The sequence below is a fragment of the Cyclospora cayetanensis genome, unplaced genomic scaffold, assembly GCF_002999335.1.
Source record: "Cyclospora cayetanensis isolate NF1_C8 unplaced genomic scaffold, CcayRef3 CcayRef3_contig_14, whole genome shotgun sequence".
NCBI classification, from domain to species: Eukaryota; Apicomplexa; class Conoidasida; order Eucoccidiorida; family Eimeriidae; genus Cyclospora; species Cyclospora cayetanensis.
Genome location: NW_020312081.1, coordinates 213,866 through 231,363, shown reverse-complemented (window position 1 = coordinate 231,363; position 17,498 = coordinate 213,866). Strand labels below are relative to the sequence as shown.

The following is a 17,498-nucleotide window of genomic DNA, read 5'->3' as shown; positions in this document are numbered from 1 at the left end:
AAAAGTTCGAATGACACACAGGTATACTCAAGCTTCCGAATGTGATGGTGAAAGCCGTCGTGTGCCTATCATCGAGATAATGGGGATTGCACGCAAGTGGCTGTTAAGTGAAGTGTGGACTATAGTGTTGATTACTGTAGTGCTAGTTAGTTCGCTAACGTGAGGCATTGGGAGCTTTTGTTCTGCAGGCAATTTGTTCAAGGGCTTAAAAGTAGCCATCATGCGCCACCTGCCCTCCTGTTTCGGCACCAACACCGGATTATGCTTAGAAGAGCTGGTCAACCCCTGCAGGTCGCCATTCTTCAACAAATCATTTGCCTGCCACTCGATCTCCGTTTCATGCCACGAAGGCTTCCGATACCACAAAACATGACTTGGGACTGACTTGTAGTAGAGCTCGATACTGTGTGCTGCACGAAAAGCAGGTGGCCCTGGCCAGCCTGCTGGCAGCTAATGAGTATTTACCTAATCCGCCCAACACTTGATATTTGCCCATTCATGCTGTTCTGCGGCTTAAAGTTTAACCGAAGTTCCTAATTACAAACCGGTTGCAGAGCCAATTAGACGAGATGCGTGCTCAGAACCATCTTGCCTTACTGCAATACTTATCCGCTTGCGCAAAGTTTCTGCCCTGCCCAATTATTGAGGCACTGACTGTACCCCGATCTCCATAGATAAAGGAAACGTTGTCGATGGTACTAGGAGCTGCTTTGTGCTAGCGAATCCTGACACAGACCTCCACAGAATGCAGGTGCGGCCGTATGGCGTCTTTCCGCTGGAAAACCCATGGCATACCAGGATCCCGTCATGGTGCACGGGTTCGGCACAGAAGTAATAAACTGTGCTGATTGGAAACCCTTTCATTCTGACGTAGCATATTCTTGCGGTTCTGTCACCAAAGGTTGCGTTCTGCTACCATTCAGTGAGCCGAAGCTCTTGGGACTGCTCTAACGAGTGACTGAGAGACTGCAGTGCAACATCTTGAGTACTAGATCCAATACAGCTACAGGGGCTAGTAACGCCTGCGGTTTTCGTGTGAACTTGTGTCTCTGATCCCTGGTGAAAGTCCAACTGCAGCTCTACCCTCTAATGCCTCCTTCAGTGCACCAAAGCGTGCAGGGACAGGCTTTCCATTGTTCTCGATGGTCTGTCCTTGCTCGTCAAGCAGCCTGCTTGCGTTGAGCTCAGTCCCGTTGTTCGAGTTCTTTGGATTTCCTAATGCGCTTGCAGCTCTGCATCAGAAAACCAACGCTCCTACAGAAGTATCAGGTGGGTTGTTAAGAGGCTGTTGGCAGCTGCCTGAAAACGCCGAATCGCTTTAGCTTCTTTTCGTTCACCCCGGACTGTAAGGTAGGGCCACTTCACATGGCCCCGACATCCATAGATCCTACACCTTGACTCAGCTATTCTCTTTCTCACCCAAACACGTAACAGATGCCTTATGTGTTCTCACAACCTCTAGTAGTCCTGCAGGTGCGGAAGCCCCACGGGACGATCATTTAATCGGAGTCGCTGTCCACAAGGCGGCAACCTGACTAGGCACCATAGGAAAACCTGATATAATTTCACTGAAAAAAAGTTACTTGTTCGTCTACTCTAGGGGTTTTGCAGACCGTTTCATTTGTCTTGATATGCCGATCTATTGATACATTGCCATGCTCCGATTGTTGTCCATTCTTATGACTGTCATGCTATTCGATGCATCTACAAACATCCTGTCGGCTAACGAAGCATGCGTTTCTGCCAGTGATGGGACTGATGAGTTTATGTAATCATGCAGGTAGGCTTGTGCGGCTGCAGTAGGCGTTGTCGCACCATCAACTTCCACTGTCAGAGAGCTTTTGTCCCGGCACTGTTGTCGGAGAAAATCAAGTCACTTAATTGTCGAATACCTTCTTTGAAGCCAAACATTACTACTAAGAGAAAACCTGATATACTACTTCATCGACAGCCAGTGGACGAGCGGTGAGCCTGTGCATCGAATCTTGCAGTGTTATCTAGTTTGAGGATTCACTTAAGACCTCCAGAGGGGAAACTTGAGTTGAGACCCAATTCTTACTCGATAAAAGGTTACCGAGTATTTTCTGGAAGTTATCCTACCTTTCGTTTACTGTGTCTCTCAGAATTCCTGACATGAGGAAAGGTACAGCTTTAGAGCGTGCATTAACGCACCATGGAAGCACTTCGGGGATTTACAGCTATTTGCACTTGGGATGTAGTGCACACGCACGCGATATTGGGTCTTCATATATCCAGGTAGCGGTATTCTGCAATAAATAAGATACACAGAGAGGCAAATGAATCAGTCAATCCTTTACTAATTCTCGGTTGAAGATTACTAGTATTGTGGAAAGTGTTCAGGTGTAGCCTATCTCGCTAGACCCAGGTTCCTTTTAAGTTTGAACTGCACTATGCGGGGCAGGGATGACCTGCTTGAGAAGGCAAGCCATTATTCTGTCATTAATTTGAACATGCAAAAGTTTGCTGGGTACTGAAGCTGCCAGATGGCAGGCACACAGAGGCGGAAACGGAGGAACAGGGTAAAGAACTGACGGTGTGGCTTTATTGTTTTTCATTTAGGTGTGATATAGCGCTACCTGCACGCTGCAGCTTAAGGGTTTCACATAGTTGCACACGGATAGTGTAGGCGTTCACGACACAAAACCTTACACAGAGAGTGCAGCTGTTTGACCCACTGCGGTCGTGTCTACCATGGAGCCGGCAACCTAGGGGGTGAAGGCCAACTGCGAAGGACAGATCTGTAAATAAGCAGTCTTAAAAGCTTCTTGCAGGATCCAACTATGTGACTGTTGATCAGTTTTTCTATGGGCGCTCAAGAAGGAAAGCTACAAACAACAATTTCCTAGGATTTTGTCGGACAATGAGTTGTCTATTGAACGAGCTTCGTGCCATGGCCTATGCTTCCGGAGCCGTTAGCTTTAAAATCCTAGTCGTAGATTTAAATCAATTACTACTCTTGCTGATATTAGCTTCACATCGATCGTATCATGCGGCATCTGCAGCACAACTCCATGCATCCAGTCAAGGGATGCTAAGCACTAAGTTTTGGCGACTTTAGTTCTGAGACTCGTTGTGTTGGAGTCGTAGTGCACTGGAGCAGACGCTCACTTGGCAGAGCCTGGTAGGACAAGCAGATATAACGCCATATTTCTTTGAATCTGTGTTTGCTGCATTTTAATCAATGGCATTGCCACTTCACAGGGAGAGGGCATATCAAAGTGCTATTGCCGTTAGGTTGCAAAATTTGTAAGAGGCTGGAAATTAGACAGAGACACACCTGCGCATACGTCGACACGCTGAGTTTAAATGTATTGGCCTGCATCTTGGCTGGCCGTGCTTGACTTACATACGGCTGTATTCCACCGAGAAACAGGATGGCAGGTCTGTATGGTTCCGCTATTGGGAGGTCACGGAAGTGACTAGTAATTATCCGAAGGGTGAACAAATCATCAGTTGACACGTAGTTCAGTTCAGCACACCGACCCAGGTGCCAAGGTGTAACGGTAGTCAATGATGAGCGCGCTACCGATTGGCCAAGTTGCTCATTGCTCTGATTAGGATCTTATGATTCTGCAAAAAATAAAATCCAGGGCAACGCGGTCCGAATCATACTTGTGTGATTCCTTTGCTCGTCTGAAGTAGATACTCCAAAGGTATTCTCTCCGGGTGCTCAGAGAGCTCTTGCAACTTCTCTGCATCCTCCTGCCCTTTTAAAAGCTCCAACAGGGGCCCAGCACAGCAGTCGATAGAACCGCGCTCCAACAAACGCAGCAAGCGAGAGGTGTCCCCAGTGGTCCCTCCCGCCTTGTCCAGTCCCATGTGCCACACATAACTCGACGTACACCTGAAAACACAAAACATGTAGGTACGAATATACATACATATATACAGCCTTCTACCCCAACCCGAGCCATTAGCTGTGTGTTGCACCGTCGCCGTGTCAGCTAGAGTATAAAATAAGCTAGAAGTATAAAACAAGGTAGGTCTAGTCGCTTGGCACCTCCAATAAAGGGGAAGGACTCACCGACAGAAAAGGTAGCAAAAGTAGTTCGCTCCATAGTGGACCAGGTGCTCAAAAGCCCTCAGAGGGGGCCTGCCAATGAGTTTCCAAAAGGGCGCTCCCATGTACCCATCTACCATTTTCCCCAGGACTTCCCTTTCGTTAAACGAAGCATCTAAAAACGCAGCGAGGCGCTTAACTTCTTCATTTGCGTCTGATGGGTTCAGACAGCCCATAGGATCCAACAAGCCCCGCTGTGGGATGTAACTATAAAATGCCTGCACACAAACGGCACTTTCTAATGCTTGAACCTAAAGCGCACATAATGAATCCGTGATGCTGAGGAAAAGCTGACAGAACCCGTGCCTAAGCTATCATATGCACTTTCTGAGATTCATGGAATGAACTTTTTCTGGCATTCATGGCTTTCGAATTACGCGATCAAGGAGAGCCAGTTGGAGCTGGTGAGCCATTTGGAAGCCTTGAAACAATCGAGGATTATCTTGAGGGGCGCCATCTGGTCTGAAGATCCTGGGGGCGAAGAGTTCGAATAAATGGGAAGGAAACTCGGCAAAGTCAACTGCTCCTCGCGTGCCTGAGAAGTGTACACCACCCGCATTTATCGACAGGGCTGTCCACGAACGATACGAGGATTTCGATGTAGCAGGACTGGGGCAGACCCTCATTGGATCGAGGGTGCGCTGACTACGCTGACTGGGGTACACCCTAAACTCAAGCACCTGCGTTCCAAACCCTCAACGCATTTGACTTGACACGGTGTGGCAACAGCTTTTGTCGCCAAATAAAATTTTGAACCACTTGTGCTGGCAGTGTTAAATGTAGGAGTTAGGGCATTGAAACTTTGCCTGCAAGATGCTGCATTTGGGTTTGGGATAAGAGTCCATGCACAGCGTGGCCCAACTCGTGGAGAAGATGGACGCTTTCTTCTTCAGTCACCAGGAATTCACGTAGAAGTGTCAGGGAGTCATCTAGACTTCCCTCTGAGCACACATACTTAGAACCTCGATCCGCTGACTCTAAACTCGAAACCCTGAGGCTCGATCGCAAGCCAAAATTGAGCCAAAAACACAAATTCGAATTTGAATCTCAAGACCTTATAGCCAATATGGATGCACACAGAAAAAGGATACGCGTAGTTACCCCAAGCCCTGAGCCCCTATTCGCTACCCGTCGCCCACTGTACCTATAACAACCCACCAGTACTTGAGCTGTAAATGCGTGGAGGCGGAGCAAAATTAGAGACCAATGCGCAGCACGGAATTTGCCTTAGGTGGCCTTCCGCATCCTCGGTGACGCAGGTGCGCATCAAGGGGCCCCCCAGATTCCAACCCTGAACCACAAATCCTCAGCACTTCAGTCCACACCCTTTACACTAAGCGCTTAGGCAGTAGAAACCTTACCCACTTCACAAAGAGGACTCTCCTCTATGCCACTAAGTCCTAAGCTTTCAGCTCATGCTCCTAAACCTGGTACCCCACTCTACACTCGCCTACGTGGCTGTGCAGTACCGCCATATCCGCCAACGCGCAAGTACAGACCCTGAGCCACAGCTATACCTGCTTTAAAGGATAGTCCATTTGCTTGGACCCCCTAACAGTGAATTGCGCCAAAAGCCTTGTCTTGTCCTTCCGAGCCCACAAATCAACGTATAGGTCGCCTCGCGGGGGCCCTAAGGGGCCCCGTGATGGCCGTAACTCAAACTTCAGAACACTCCAGTGCCATGTTTCGCCTGTGAACAAAACGAGGCCAGCGTGTAAAGCTTGAAGCATAGGAGACGGCGCAGAAGCGCTAGCTCCGGCGTGTGCAGACTACTCGACCCAAAGCCGCAAGCGCTGTGCTCCCAAGGAAGCCTGGGGACGTTCATGTGGCGCAGCACGCAGAGCACACCCTACACTACCATCCCCCAAGTCTAAAGCGCACCGGGTGATGGGCATTTAGGGACCATAGAGAACCCTGTGAGGCTCTCCACGATTTCCGTTGCCTTGCGCCACACAGTCTCCAGAGGGAGGCGTCGGGGCTCAGTATACCTGAAGCCAAAGCCCATAGTCGCAAGCCCAAAACACTATATCCACAATGTTCGAGCATGCAGAACACACGTGTAAAGTATGTTGCTGAAGAATGTGTTGTGGCTTGAGAGCCATCTGGGAGTTTCGCTCTAATTATATGCTGTTTGCCAGAGGTGCTTCGTTAGGGCTGTGCGATTCGAGCACACGATCGAGTTCACGACTTCCAAGGCTGGAGCCTAGGGTTCAGAGGTGCGTTTGGCTTTCCTGTTTTGTTGCTGCCGAGTGTACCACTCCATTAGAAACGGAATATCCCATGGTTGCAGCGGTAGCTGAACGCCAAACGCTTCCGGCAGCCCCTCTGCCAGTGCCTTCAGCGTAATAAGTTCCGAATCGAGCTGCGGCTGAGCAAACAGCAGAGGCCTGTAAGGTGCACTCCTCTCTTCGGACTGAGAAACCAAACCATGCAGAGCTGGGGGCTTCGAGCGTACTGCGTGAGGCTCGGGATTCAAAGCCTAGACATGAGGGTGAAACGTGATGGGGATTTGGCTGCACCTTCAACGCAAATTCAACACGCTCAAGGAATGTTGATACCGCTTCGGGGGTCCGTAAAACGCCTTCCCTGTTACGCACACATAGAGTATAGGTGGTAGGGTTTGAGTCGTACGCAGAGGCCCGTAAATTTCGTTCCTTAGCCTTCAGGTGTCTTATATCTGGGTAGCTAGATGCTAGCAGGGCGTCTCTGGGAGACACCAGGTATCTTTTGTTGTGATTTCTGCCCCTGCTGCTGTGTCTTGTGGTTCTAAGTTATTCTACCTCGGAGCGAATGCAGCCCAGGAAGGAAACCCGCGGCTTTTGGCGATTTCTTGTCTCAGTGCTAAGAGACGAAGGAACTTTTGGTCTGACTGCTGCAGAGACACCGAGCGCAGGGAGAATTCACATGCACTCAGGGGATAGAAACACGTGAAAAGAGGATTGTAGGCGGACGCACACAAAACACACACGTATGCGCGCCCTGCTAAAATTTTTTCCCACGAAGGGTTTCGGGGCACAGACACCTACGCACTTAATCGAATGAAAAGGCATGTAGGAAAGCAAACAAAGAGACGATCGATCAAAACGCGCTGCAAACCTATGTGCAAGGCGGTAGATTCAACAGGCAAGGTAGGACGCATCAAAAGCTCAAAGGAGCAGACTTGGTGAGCAAAGCAGCAACATGCACAAAAGCTAGCAAGGAGGCGAAAAACAAAGTTCTTTATCTCTCCTCTCACAAAGTTCTCTGCACCCTCAATAAGGCGATGCAGCTCCCGCCGCAAACCCCGATCCCTGCTTGCCCTGAGAATCAACAAAGAACGGAACCCCCAGAGGGCTGATTTTTGCGAGCCTTTGACGTAGTCTGCTGGAAAATCAGCAGCTCCCAGGATTTGCGGCTTACCCTTCCGCACGATTCAGCGCTGCGTGTCAACATTAAGACTGGGATTTATGGATAACAGCTGGGGAGCCACCTGCCTTAGAAGCACTTTGGTGAATTCGTCGTCTGCGGTGATCGTAAGGGAATCCGCCATTCTGCCTTTCTTACGTCCCCACAAAGAGAACATCCCCTGGTGCTGCTCTTGCTGTTCCTTTTGTTGCTGCAGCTCCGCTGTACGCATCGCGATGAGGCTCTGTGGAACGCCCGCCTTCAGCAACATCTGCGTGGATACCTCTATTTCTGCAGCGAGCCACCAGGAAAAAGGCAGAAACAGCAAAAGGATACCCTTTAGAGGTAGGCAACGGCTCCCCGATTCACCTTCGTCAAAGAACCTCCAGTGAAAGCACACACATGGCGGCACGTGTCCATAAAGCCCTGCGCAGAGTATTATGGCATTCCAGAGCCTCAAGTTAAGGAATTCGCGCAGAGCAGGAGTCGCCACAAAGGGTTTCTTTGGTGCGCATGGATTTGTAGGGCTTACGGGGTGCCTCGTCTTGGGTGGCAATGCATTCTGCGGCAGCTTCATTCTCTTGTTCCAACAAGAGCAAAAGCCGCTCCTGAACGTCCGGATGCAAAGACAATCCAGGGTAGCCGCGGCTGCAAGCCTCTAGAGCGAGACGCTGTGGGTTTAAGAGTAAAGTGCCCCGAGATCCTTGGTTTCTCTCATCAAAAAGGCTTCCCGAAATACCCTTAAGGAGCGCTTGATGAAGGTCCACTAGAGGCACTACTCGTGCACCTAGGATTTGCGACTAGCCAACTGATTGCGCCTTGGCAGTACCTTTTCTTGAGGGCTCAAGTGTATGCCCTGCTGCTCCATCGCCTCTCGCATGCATCGTAGAACCACCGCTTCCTCCTTTTGAAGGGCGCCATCTGCAGCACGCTCAATCCTGAAGCAGCAACAACACAACAGGCTGAGGTGCCGTGTCAAGTCTCCAGGCATAAAGGCCGAAGTCTGCACTCCGATCAAACACACAGGTCCAGAAGGACGTGAGGAATGCCGTTTCTCTCTAGCTCACCGCTCTGCCTCTCCGCCGGAGACTTCGTGGTCGCCCCCTCGCAAGCGCTTGTATATCTGGAGCCTCGCAATCAGACAAGGCTGCGCCATGAACCCTAGGCCTGGTGTGTGGTGTGAAGAAGGAAGATGCAAGGGTTCGGTACTTACGGAATCGCTGAAGTTTGCGATGCTCATAAACTGCTGCACTTCCTGTACAACCTGGGCCCCCGCCTTCTGCCATTCGGCAGATGGATGGACGCTCCTGCACAGCCAAATTGCATACGCCAAACCCGATGCCTCTGCTCCTTCACAGCATTCGTGCTTACCGGTTCGCAGCTGATGGTTCATTGCCTCAATCACGAAATCCTAACCCTAGACCTTAGACTCTTGCCTGATGAGCTCCGCGGCATCCGCAACTTTGCACAAAGCGTTGCTGACAGCATCAAGCGCATGAATGGAGCGCCTAGTGGATTCCTGTGTGGTTTCTTCGGCGCGCCTTTCCTCGCTCTCCAGCAGTGCCTCACAATCCCTAACGCAAACACGCGCCAGCTGCAGGAGCTGCTCAGGTGTATGTACTCCCGGTAGCTGCAACAGGCCTGGGCGGGGGTCGGTGCTTGCAGTAGGAATACAAGTCTCAGCAGCAGTGGGAGACGAGGAAAAGGGCCGAAAGTGAGGTGGCGTTGTGGCGTTGCATCCGGAAATGCTGCGGTGTACCGTCAGCGACTGCCTTCCTATGAAAGCTGGAGACCCCGAAGAGAAGCTAAGGGGCCCCTTACGCATTGAACGACCAGGGGAAAACCGAGTAGGGAATAGGGGGGCCCCTTGGAAACACTTCCTCAGAAAGGAGGCCCTCCCGGTAGATGCTGCTGCCGGCAGGTGCGCGAAGAGCGGCTTCATTTGCTTAGAAGTGCTTGAATATTTCTTGAATTCCACCAAAACTCTAACCCCCATAGACAATCATTGCGAACAACACACGCAGGAAGGCCTGCCGAAGGACGGAAGGCGAACGCCCTCACTTGATGCCTACGGTCTTAGGCACATAGAAACGTACAGTGCACAGCATCAGTAAGCAATAAGCTATGGCACATTGAAAAAGCATTCCCATGGCGCACACATGGGGCCCCCCAATTGGGAGCTTGGGGCCCCTGGGGTACGGGCGCCGATGGAGTGGAGAGCCGTCGCAGGAAAGAGGGGGCACGCTTAGCGAAGAAGATATCTTTTGGATGAAACTTTAACATGAGTACAACGTGCAGCGTTTACGGAATTGTGAGTACATATTGAGAGAACGTACAAAGTTGACGCAACAACAGGGAGTCTCTGCCCTACCGAGATAGCGCCCGAACCACGCCTATTTCCCTAGAGAATGGGCGGTATGCATTTGATAGGAGGCTCTCCACATAAAAAATCTAACTATAAACGGGATTTCTTTCGGCTACTGCAGCAGGGATAACCGCAGTGAACACTCGCGGCGACTGAACCCAGGATTGTGCCCTTTCTTCCCGACGAATATCGAAGGGACGGCTGCTCGCCAACTCACGTGGCCTAACTAGTTTGCTACGCCGAAAAACAAGGTACCACGCACTGGGCTCCCTAAAAGCCGACCCATTGGAGCTCGTGGGCATTCGACACCTGAGTGCGTTCTTTAGTTCTACTGCTGCCTTTATGTGGGAGCTTAAGAGCATAAATCGGTTGCAATTATCGTCCAGGTAGTTGGGCAGCGACACACTGCCCACAAGAAATTGCGTGCCCCTTCAGCCGTTACTTATGCTCCATTGATATTCTCGATGGAATCAGTTAGCACAACACGCACTATTCATTGCAGGGGGTACACGCGACGCCAAGCCCCCCACACCTGCCCTACGGGCAGGGCAGACAAGCAACAAGGTATACATATACCCAAACGGGTTCTGCTGCAGCATACAATTCAATTGCCGAGCCCCCGCTCCAGCAACCGACTAATTGCCTCATTCACATCTCCGTTTGTTTCTTGCAAGGCAGCAAGGTTGGCATCTCGATCGATGAATCCCATGTCTGTCAGAGACTGCAGCTGAGATGCAAACCTGAAACACTCGCAATCCACATATTTATCCCCACCTACACACCCCCAGCAAAACCCAGCCGCAAGAGAACCTCCATTTGCCGAGCCGAACTCCCGCTCAAAGCAGCTCAGGCGCTTTTCGCGCGAGGTGACCCCCCAGAGCAGCTCTCCAACCCGAAGCCACCCCCCTTCATACCTCTCCTCGGGGAGCCTCGCATCGCCAACCGCAGACCCCATGCCTTGGAATGGAGAGCCTTCCATGCTTCCCAAACTTCCGAAAGACGAAAACGCCGCGAAAGGGTTGGGGGCTCCGGGAGCAGCGCCTGGGGCCCCAGGGGCCCCCGCAGCGCCTGAAGCTCCGGGTGCCTGCATGTTGCTGAAAACCTGCATCATCTGGCTCATAAGCTCAGGATTAGTCCGCATCAACTGCTCTGCTTGCTGCACCATCGAGCCAAAGCCAGCAGGACCGACACCGAAGGGCGGAGGCACTGCTCCCCCAGAGTTTCCCGCAGCAGGCGGAGTGCCTGAAGCTCCCATAGCGCTTCCTTCGGCTTGAGTGGCTGCTCCCTGCTGCTGGCGCATTTGCTGTTGCAAGACTTGCTGTATCTGCATAGAAGCCTGAAACGCGCACGCGCAAGCAAGCAAGCTGGGGGCTCCCCACCCTTAGTAGTTGCAGCCGGCCGTAGATCTGAAGAAAAAGTCTCGCGGCACACACACTCAGAACCACAGCGCACCTGAACCATTTGCGGACTGAACATCGCGCGCATGCGTTCTGGATTGTCTAGGATGCCCTGCATCATTGGCTGCGGAGAGCGTAGACACACATGCACACATGCACACATACATGCACACATACATGCACACATACATACACAAACACACATACATACACACACACACAACCTTCAACCGAAGAAGACAATGCGACTCAGTGTGCTACTCTGAAAGGCTAACACTTCAAGCCCCTAGCGTATGTAGCCACCAGACTGCGAATGACTGCAGCCGCTCTAGAAATTCAAAGACGAGGAAGGCTGCAAGAAAGAGCGGGTGAAACGCAAATAACAAGACAGCGCGTTGCTCGTACAAGCATGGGCCGGAGGGTTGGAACGCTTTCGACAATGCTCCTGAACATCTGGGGGTTCTGTGTTAGCGACTCGATAGCCTGCTGGAAGAAGGGAGTCTGCATCATCTCCAGCATTTCGGGGCCCATCATCCCCATAGGGCTTGCCCCCATGGGGCCCCCCATAGGGTTTGCCCCCATGGGGCCCCCCATAGGGTTTGCCCCCATGGGGCCCCCCATGCCCGCACCCAGGCCACCTGTTTCGCACGACACGCAAATCACCAAGCCCCAATACACGTAGGCATGCACTGAGGCAGCACCACCACAGCTTGTGTGCTCAAAAACGCGGCTCCCCTCCAAAACAACCAGACACACGACCGACCCACCTGAAAGCATGGACTGAAGAAACTGGTCCATCCCCGGAGGGCCAGAGGAAGGAATGCCTGTGATGCAAATCGCACACCCCCAACATCCCCCTATATGCCCTGATTCGACAACATTTTCCAACACCCCTGAAAGCGAAAACGCGCGCATGCGAAGCCCCAAAACCCACGAAACACACCGGCGGAGGCTGCGGGAGGAGTTCCTGCAGCTGGCGTTGCTTGCTGCTGTTGTTGCTGCTGCTGCGGCGGGTTCGCTGGTGGTGCTGTGACGCCTTTAACCAGATGCATGATATGATGATCCTTCAGACCCAACCCACTGACGGAGTCCTCGTCCTTTAGGATTCTTCCTGAACAACAAAACGTGCATGCAAACACTCATAACATGAACCCCACATCTTATCCCGATTCCCCCCTCGTCCTGTAGCTCAGCCCGACCGTGGCATGCACACGGGCAGTCCCTAGCCCTATGGAGGAATAGCGATACACAGTTTCCTCACACTATCTCTCCGACTCAGATATCCCCAACTTCACATCGCACACATCAAACCCCAGGCCCAAAGAAGCCTGCATGACGCTTCGCCACCCATAAGAACTGACGAAGATTGCCTCGAAATGTACCTTTGTAAATTAGCCTTTGAGCTGCAACCGGTATCTGGCATTTTTCTTCGCATTTCTGCTTGAGTTCGCGTACAGTCCAGTTCTGGTTCACGTTGAGGCTGAAATTGGTGCCCCCAGAAACCTTAAAAGAAACCTCAGGTAGATGCTCAGTAGGTGCTGCTGCTTCCGCAGGTGGTACTGCGACTGCCGCGGCTTCTTGAGCCGTAACAGGAGCACTGGGGTTCTCCCCTGCTTGCTGCTGCCCTTGAGGGGGGTCAGACATTGCGGGATGAATGCACAGGTGTGAACCCTGCTCCCCAAACACACGAGCCACATATGCCCATTGCATAGAGCTGCATCCAATACAGATTTCTAAATAGACTAAGGGGTAAGTGCTCTTTCAGGCTGCAAAACACGGAACCTGGAACCGTGGGTGTGGGAACGCCCCTACTGTGCATGCAACTGGAATTTGGGGCATGGGTGATTAGGGGCAGATCGTGCTTTGATGCGCTGTTTCCGTAGGCTCCCAACACAAAGAGTACTGGTAAAGGCATGGAAGAGACTTACGAGGGTCTTAAACAGGAGAGGACACGAGTGGACGACCAACTGCAGCTATCTCGTGTTGCGGCTGCCCCTGCTCCGGCTGCAGAACACAATTTTAGTGGCATGCAGAGGCCAAGACAAGCATTAATTTGGTGGGAAACTAAAGGGGAATCATATCAAGGATGAAAGATGACAGACATGGGGGCTGCTACTGCAACTGCAGCAGCCGCCAGCAGCGACAGCGGCAGAGCAGTGCTCTATACTGCTCCCACCGCTGCCATTGGAAAACACCGTCAGAAGGACCGTTTTAGTTTTAAATTGTCTAACAGCTTGTTTTAAAGCTCGTAGTAATAAAGAGAGCAGGGAGGAGTTATCTTCTACTGTACCCAAAATCTTCTAGCACACGAGGGGCACTTCCCTGGAAGCACTTGAAGTGAAGGCAGCCAATATCACAGCATGAAGTACAAGCGAACGATGTAAGCACGAAATCTGTTCATTATACTTTTGCTCTATTGTGCTAGGTAATACGCTCGAGCCCAATCTTTGGCAAATGCATGCGGGAGATAAAATGTTACCTGCCTTCTAGTGTCCGTGTAGTGGGCTAGGCTACACGGGTTAACTTCTAAAAAACTTTCTAGATTAAACTGATACTTGAATTGAGCTGATCGATTGGTTTGTCTCAACTCAAATCCTTTCTGTTGGAGAGAACTGTCAGTTTGATACAATTAGAACCAATATTGTGTGCATGTGCGCTGGTAGCTACACGCAGCTAGCCATCTATGCTTGGAATGCTTTGACGATGCAGCCACGCACGCCCAAGCTGTCCCTGTCCCTGGAGGTCTGGAACTCAGGGGGCTTCGGCAAGAAAAAGGCGGGAGTTTTATTGGCGAAACACTTAAGAGTTTCCTCTGAAGTTTATAGTGACCCTGGAGCGAAGTGTCTCCCTACGGAGAACATAGACGGAGTGCCACAGTTGGTAGCACCGCATGGCTCGATGGGCCTGTTCCCCGCTCATCCACTGGCTTTGGATGCACTGGGCTGAGTTGCTCCTACAGCTGTATTCTAGCATCGATCAAGTTATTTGAAGCCTAATAATTTGATTATCTTAGGCAAGAGACTTAGGGGGAAAACCCTCTGGCAGTGGAAGCTGAAGTCGCTGCAACCCTTTTCGGGGCGGCAGTGACCGGATTGTAAACTGATGTGAACAAGGCTGCTTTAGAGCTGGTAGAAAAGCAGGACGTGTTAGACCGATAAACTGTTTGTGAATGTGTCGATGAAGTCATGCTGACCAGGGAAACGTATGACGGTCATTAGGACGGGCAAGTAGCTGAAGACTTAATCAGAGGGTGGGAAATGTACCTCGCCTTCCGCCCCTAGTTATAGGAGAATGAGTGCTCCCTGAGGCGTGTTTATGGGAGAGGAAAGCACTTCAACAGTAAGTCTGTTTATGTAGGGAACTTCGTTTGTGTGTACGGACTTAGACTCTTCGAACCTTCGGACAAGCTCTGACGTATCGGTTGATGCCGAGGTCCGCGCAAGAACAAGCGTTGAGCGAACTGAGAAATCTGGAGCATGGCAATGTATCAATAGGTCGGCACACCAAGACAAATGAAACTTTGGTCTCCAAAAGCCTCAATGTAGACGAACAGCTTGTTTATCAGTGATTTTTCCAAGGTCTCCCGAAGATGTCACATCAGAAAGTTGCTGTGTTGCGGACAGCAACTCAGCAATTCAACGGTTGATCGGTGGGGCTTCGGCAAACGCAGAACTGCTTGACGTTTTGAGAATGACTGAGGCATCTGTTGTCTCTTTGGGTGAGAGAGAAGAGCACATGTAAAGATTTGGGACCTATAGAGGTCGAGGCCGTGTGAAGCGACCCTAGCACACAGTCTAAGGTAGACGAAAAGAAGCTAAGGGGAACAAGCGTTGTTATGTAGCTACAAACAGCCCCCTAACACCGCACCTGCTACTATTGTGGGGGAGTCGTTCCAAAAATCCAGATATGCAAGCCCATGAAAAAATTAAAGAATTTGGACAGTGGGGCTGAGCCCAGCTTAAGCAGGCTGCTTGGCGAGCAAAGGCGGTGCATCAGGGAAGCGGCCAGCCCCCCTGCCCCCCCCTCCCGTACACCGTAATGCAATGAAGAGGGCAACAGAGAATAGCGCTGCACGAGCTTACATCGATGGCCAAAAGTTGCAGCGTCACTAGGTACAGAATTTGAAGTGGATCTGGTATCCGAGAAGGCATAGAAGCGCAGTCTCCCAGTCACTCGTTAGCGGACTCCCAAGGGCTTCGGCTCGCTGAATGGTAGCAGAACGCAACAATTGGCGACAGAACCGCAGGAATATGCTACGTTAGCCTGGAAAGGTGTCCGATCAGCACAGTTTATTACTTTTGTGCTGAACCCTTGCACCATGACGGGATCCTGGTATGCCGTGGGTAAGCCAGTATGCCATGAGTGAGCCAGGGGAAGGCCGCCATACGGCCGCACCTGCATTCTGTGGAGGTCTGTGTCAGGATTCGCTAGCACATAGCAGCTCCCAGTACCATCAACAACGTTTCCTTCATCCATGGAGATCGGGGTACAGTCGGTGCCTCGATAATTAGGCTGGGCAGACACTTTACACAAGCGGCTAAGTATTGCAGTACGGCAAGATGGTTCTGAGCACGCATCTCGCCTAATTGGCTCTGCAACCGGTTTGTAATTAGAAACTTCGGTTAAACTTTAAGCCGCAGAACAGCATGAATGGTCAAATATCAAGGGTTGGGCGGATTAGGTAAGTACTCATTAGCTGCCAGCAGGCTGGCCAGGGCCACCTGCTTTTCGTGCAGCACACAGTATCGAGCTCTACCACAAGTCAGTCCCAAGTCATGTTTTGTGGTATCGGAAGCCCTCGTGGCATGAAACGGAGATCGAGTGGCAGGCAAATGATTTGTTGAAGAATGGCGACCTCCAGGGGTTGACCAGCCCTTCTAAGCATAATCCGGTGTTGGTGCCGAAACAGGAGGGCAGGTGGCGCATGATGGCTACTTTTAAGCCCTTGAACAAATTGCCTGCAGAACAAAAGCTCCCAATGCCTCACGTTAGCGAACTAACTAGCGCTACAGTAATCAACACTATAGTCCACACTTCACTTAACAGCCACTTGCGTGCAATCCCCATTATCTCGATGATAGGCGCACGACGGCTTTCACCATCACATTCGGAAGCTTGAGTATACCTGTGTGTCATTCGAACTTTTAAAGGCATCTGCTGAGCTTGAACAGTGGAAGAAGACACGAAGTTCATGAGTCTCTCGAGCAAGGCTGGGTGGATTGCTGTCTGCTTCGACGACGCCTTGCTCCATAGCCAACATGTTGAACAGCATCAAGAGCGCCAACGGCGTGCGCTTCAGCTGCTGCAGAACAAGCACTGGTTTGCAACAACAGGAAAGTTTTCTTTTCATTAGGATAGTTGTGTTCTGGGTTTCTGTGTTTCGGCTACAGGAAATGAGCTAGACCCGGCAAAAGTTGAAGCAGTAAAGGAGTGGCCTATATCTGTACGCACAAACAAGCGCGTTGAGAAATTTCTTCTAGGCTACCAGATTATTATCGTAATTTTTTTTCAGGAATTTGCTCGACTCGGATCAGGAATCCGCTCAGATGTACTGGAGATACGTTGTCTCTGGCCTGGAGAATGGAGGTATATGCCGAAGCAAGGAAACTTCTTTTCGGTCCCGACCTGCAGCTTGTTGGTCATCAAGCTGCCCACTCATGAGTGCCACATTTTTAATCACCCAATGTAAGTGACGTAGCAGTGGGTGCTAGTATGTATAAACAGGCTATGGGTAGTCAAAACATCAAAGCACTGCTGGTGATCTCATCGTTCTACCGAAACCAGCCAACTGTATTTAATGCAGGAAAAGGAACTCTGCGGTGGGAGAGGAGGTGAAGTGCTGCGTGCTCACGGTTCAAATGGAGATCATTCTACTCTCCAGATATACCATCAGTCTCTACTGTAAATTACAAAGATTTCCCGGGGCTCTGATATTCCTAGAGTTGTCAGCTGCGTTGAGCGCCCCGTGGAGTGTGGCTGTACAGTCAAGTGCATGCAAGGCAGCACCAACTCATGCCGAAGTACTCTCGTGCCTCTTCAGTGATCCGTTATTTTGCAGCGCTGCACGTGACAGTACATGGTCTTTAATAGAAACTGAGTAAGGCACATGCATCAATAACCATGTATCCACTGTCACTGCCAAAATCCAAAATGGCAAAAAGGTGAAGTACTACCCCGCTAAGGATGGCCTGCTATGGCTCAAAAACAGGCAGGGACTACACCCCTTGCACATTCTGACTTCGCTTCCGCAGTGCCGTTTTGCGGAAAGCAC

At 51.0% G+C, this 17,498-nt stretch overlaps 2 protein-coding genes across 2 annotated transcripts; both read right to left on the bottom strand.

The window, feature by feature from the left end:
* Positions 1-3,199: 3,199 nt before the first annotated feature.
* Positions 3,200-9,290, bottom strand: LOC34621320 (mitochondrial intermediate peptidase). Its single transcript, XM_026336642.1, is given in 15 exon segments — positions 3,200-3,582; positions 3,651-3,865; positions 4,046-4,332; positions 4,459-4,616; positions 4,888-5,015; positions 5,233-5,372; positions 5,599-5,771; positions 5,963-6,069; positions 6,337-6,449; positions 6,601-6,667; positions 6,862-6,953; positions 8,295-8,396; positions 8,475-8,588; positions 8,679-8,772; positions 8,902-9,290. Coding segments are annotated over 15 exon segments (2,562 nt in total).
* Positions 9,291-10,434: 1,144 nt separating this feature from the next.
* On the bottom strand, positions 10,435-12,871 carry LOC34621321 (deubiquitination-protection protein dph1). Its single transcript, XM_026336660.1, has 7 exons — positions 12,610-12,871; positions 12,171-12,338; positions 11,995-12,051; positions 11,633-11,865; positions 11,283-11,351; positions 10,745-11,166; positions 10,435-10,570 (listed from the first exon to the last, which is right to left on the bottom strand). The coding sequence occupies exons 1-7, from the start codon at positions 12,869-12,871 to the stop codon at positions 10,435-10,437; spliced, it is 1,347 nt and encodes a 448-aa protein (XP_026192445.1).
* Positions 12,872-17,498: the final 4,627 nt, after the last annotated feature.

Coding starts and splice junctions, on each gene's coding strand:
- LOC34621321 (XM_026336660.1), bottom strand. CDS start 12,871: ATGTCTGACCCCCCTCAAGGGCAGCAGCAAGCAGGGGAGAACCCCAGT. Junction 12,339..12,609: donor TCAAAGGCTAATTTACAAAG/GTACATTTCGAG, acceptor TTTGTTGTTCAG/GAAGAATCCTAAAGGACGAG. Junction 11,866..11,994: donor TCTTCAGTCCATGCTTTCAG/GTGGGTCGGTCG, acceptor CGTGCGAAACAG/GTGGCCTGGGTGCGGGCATG.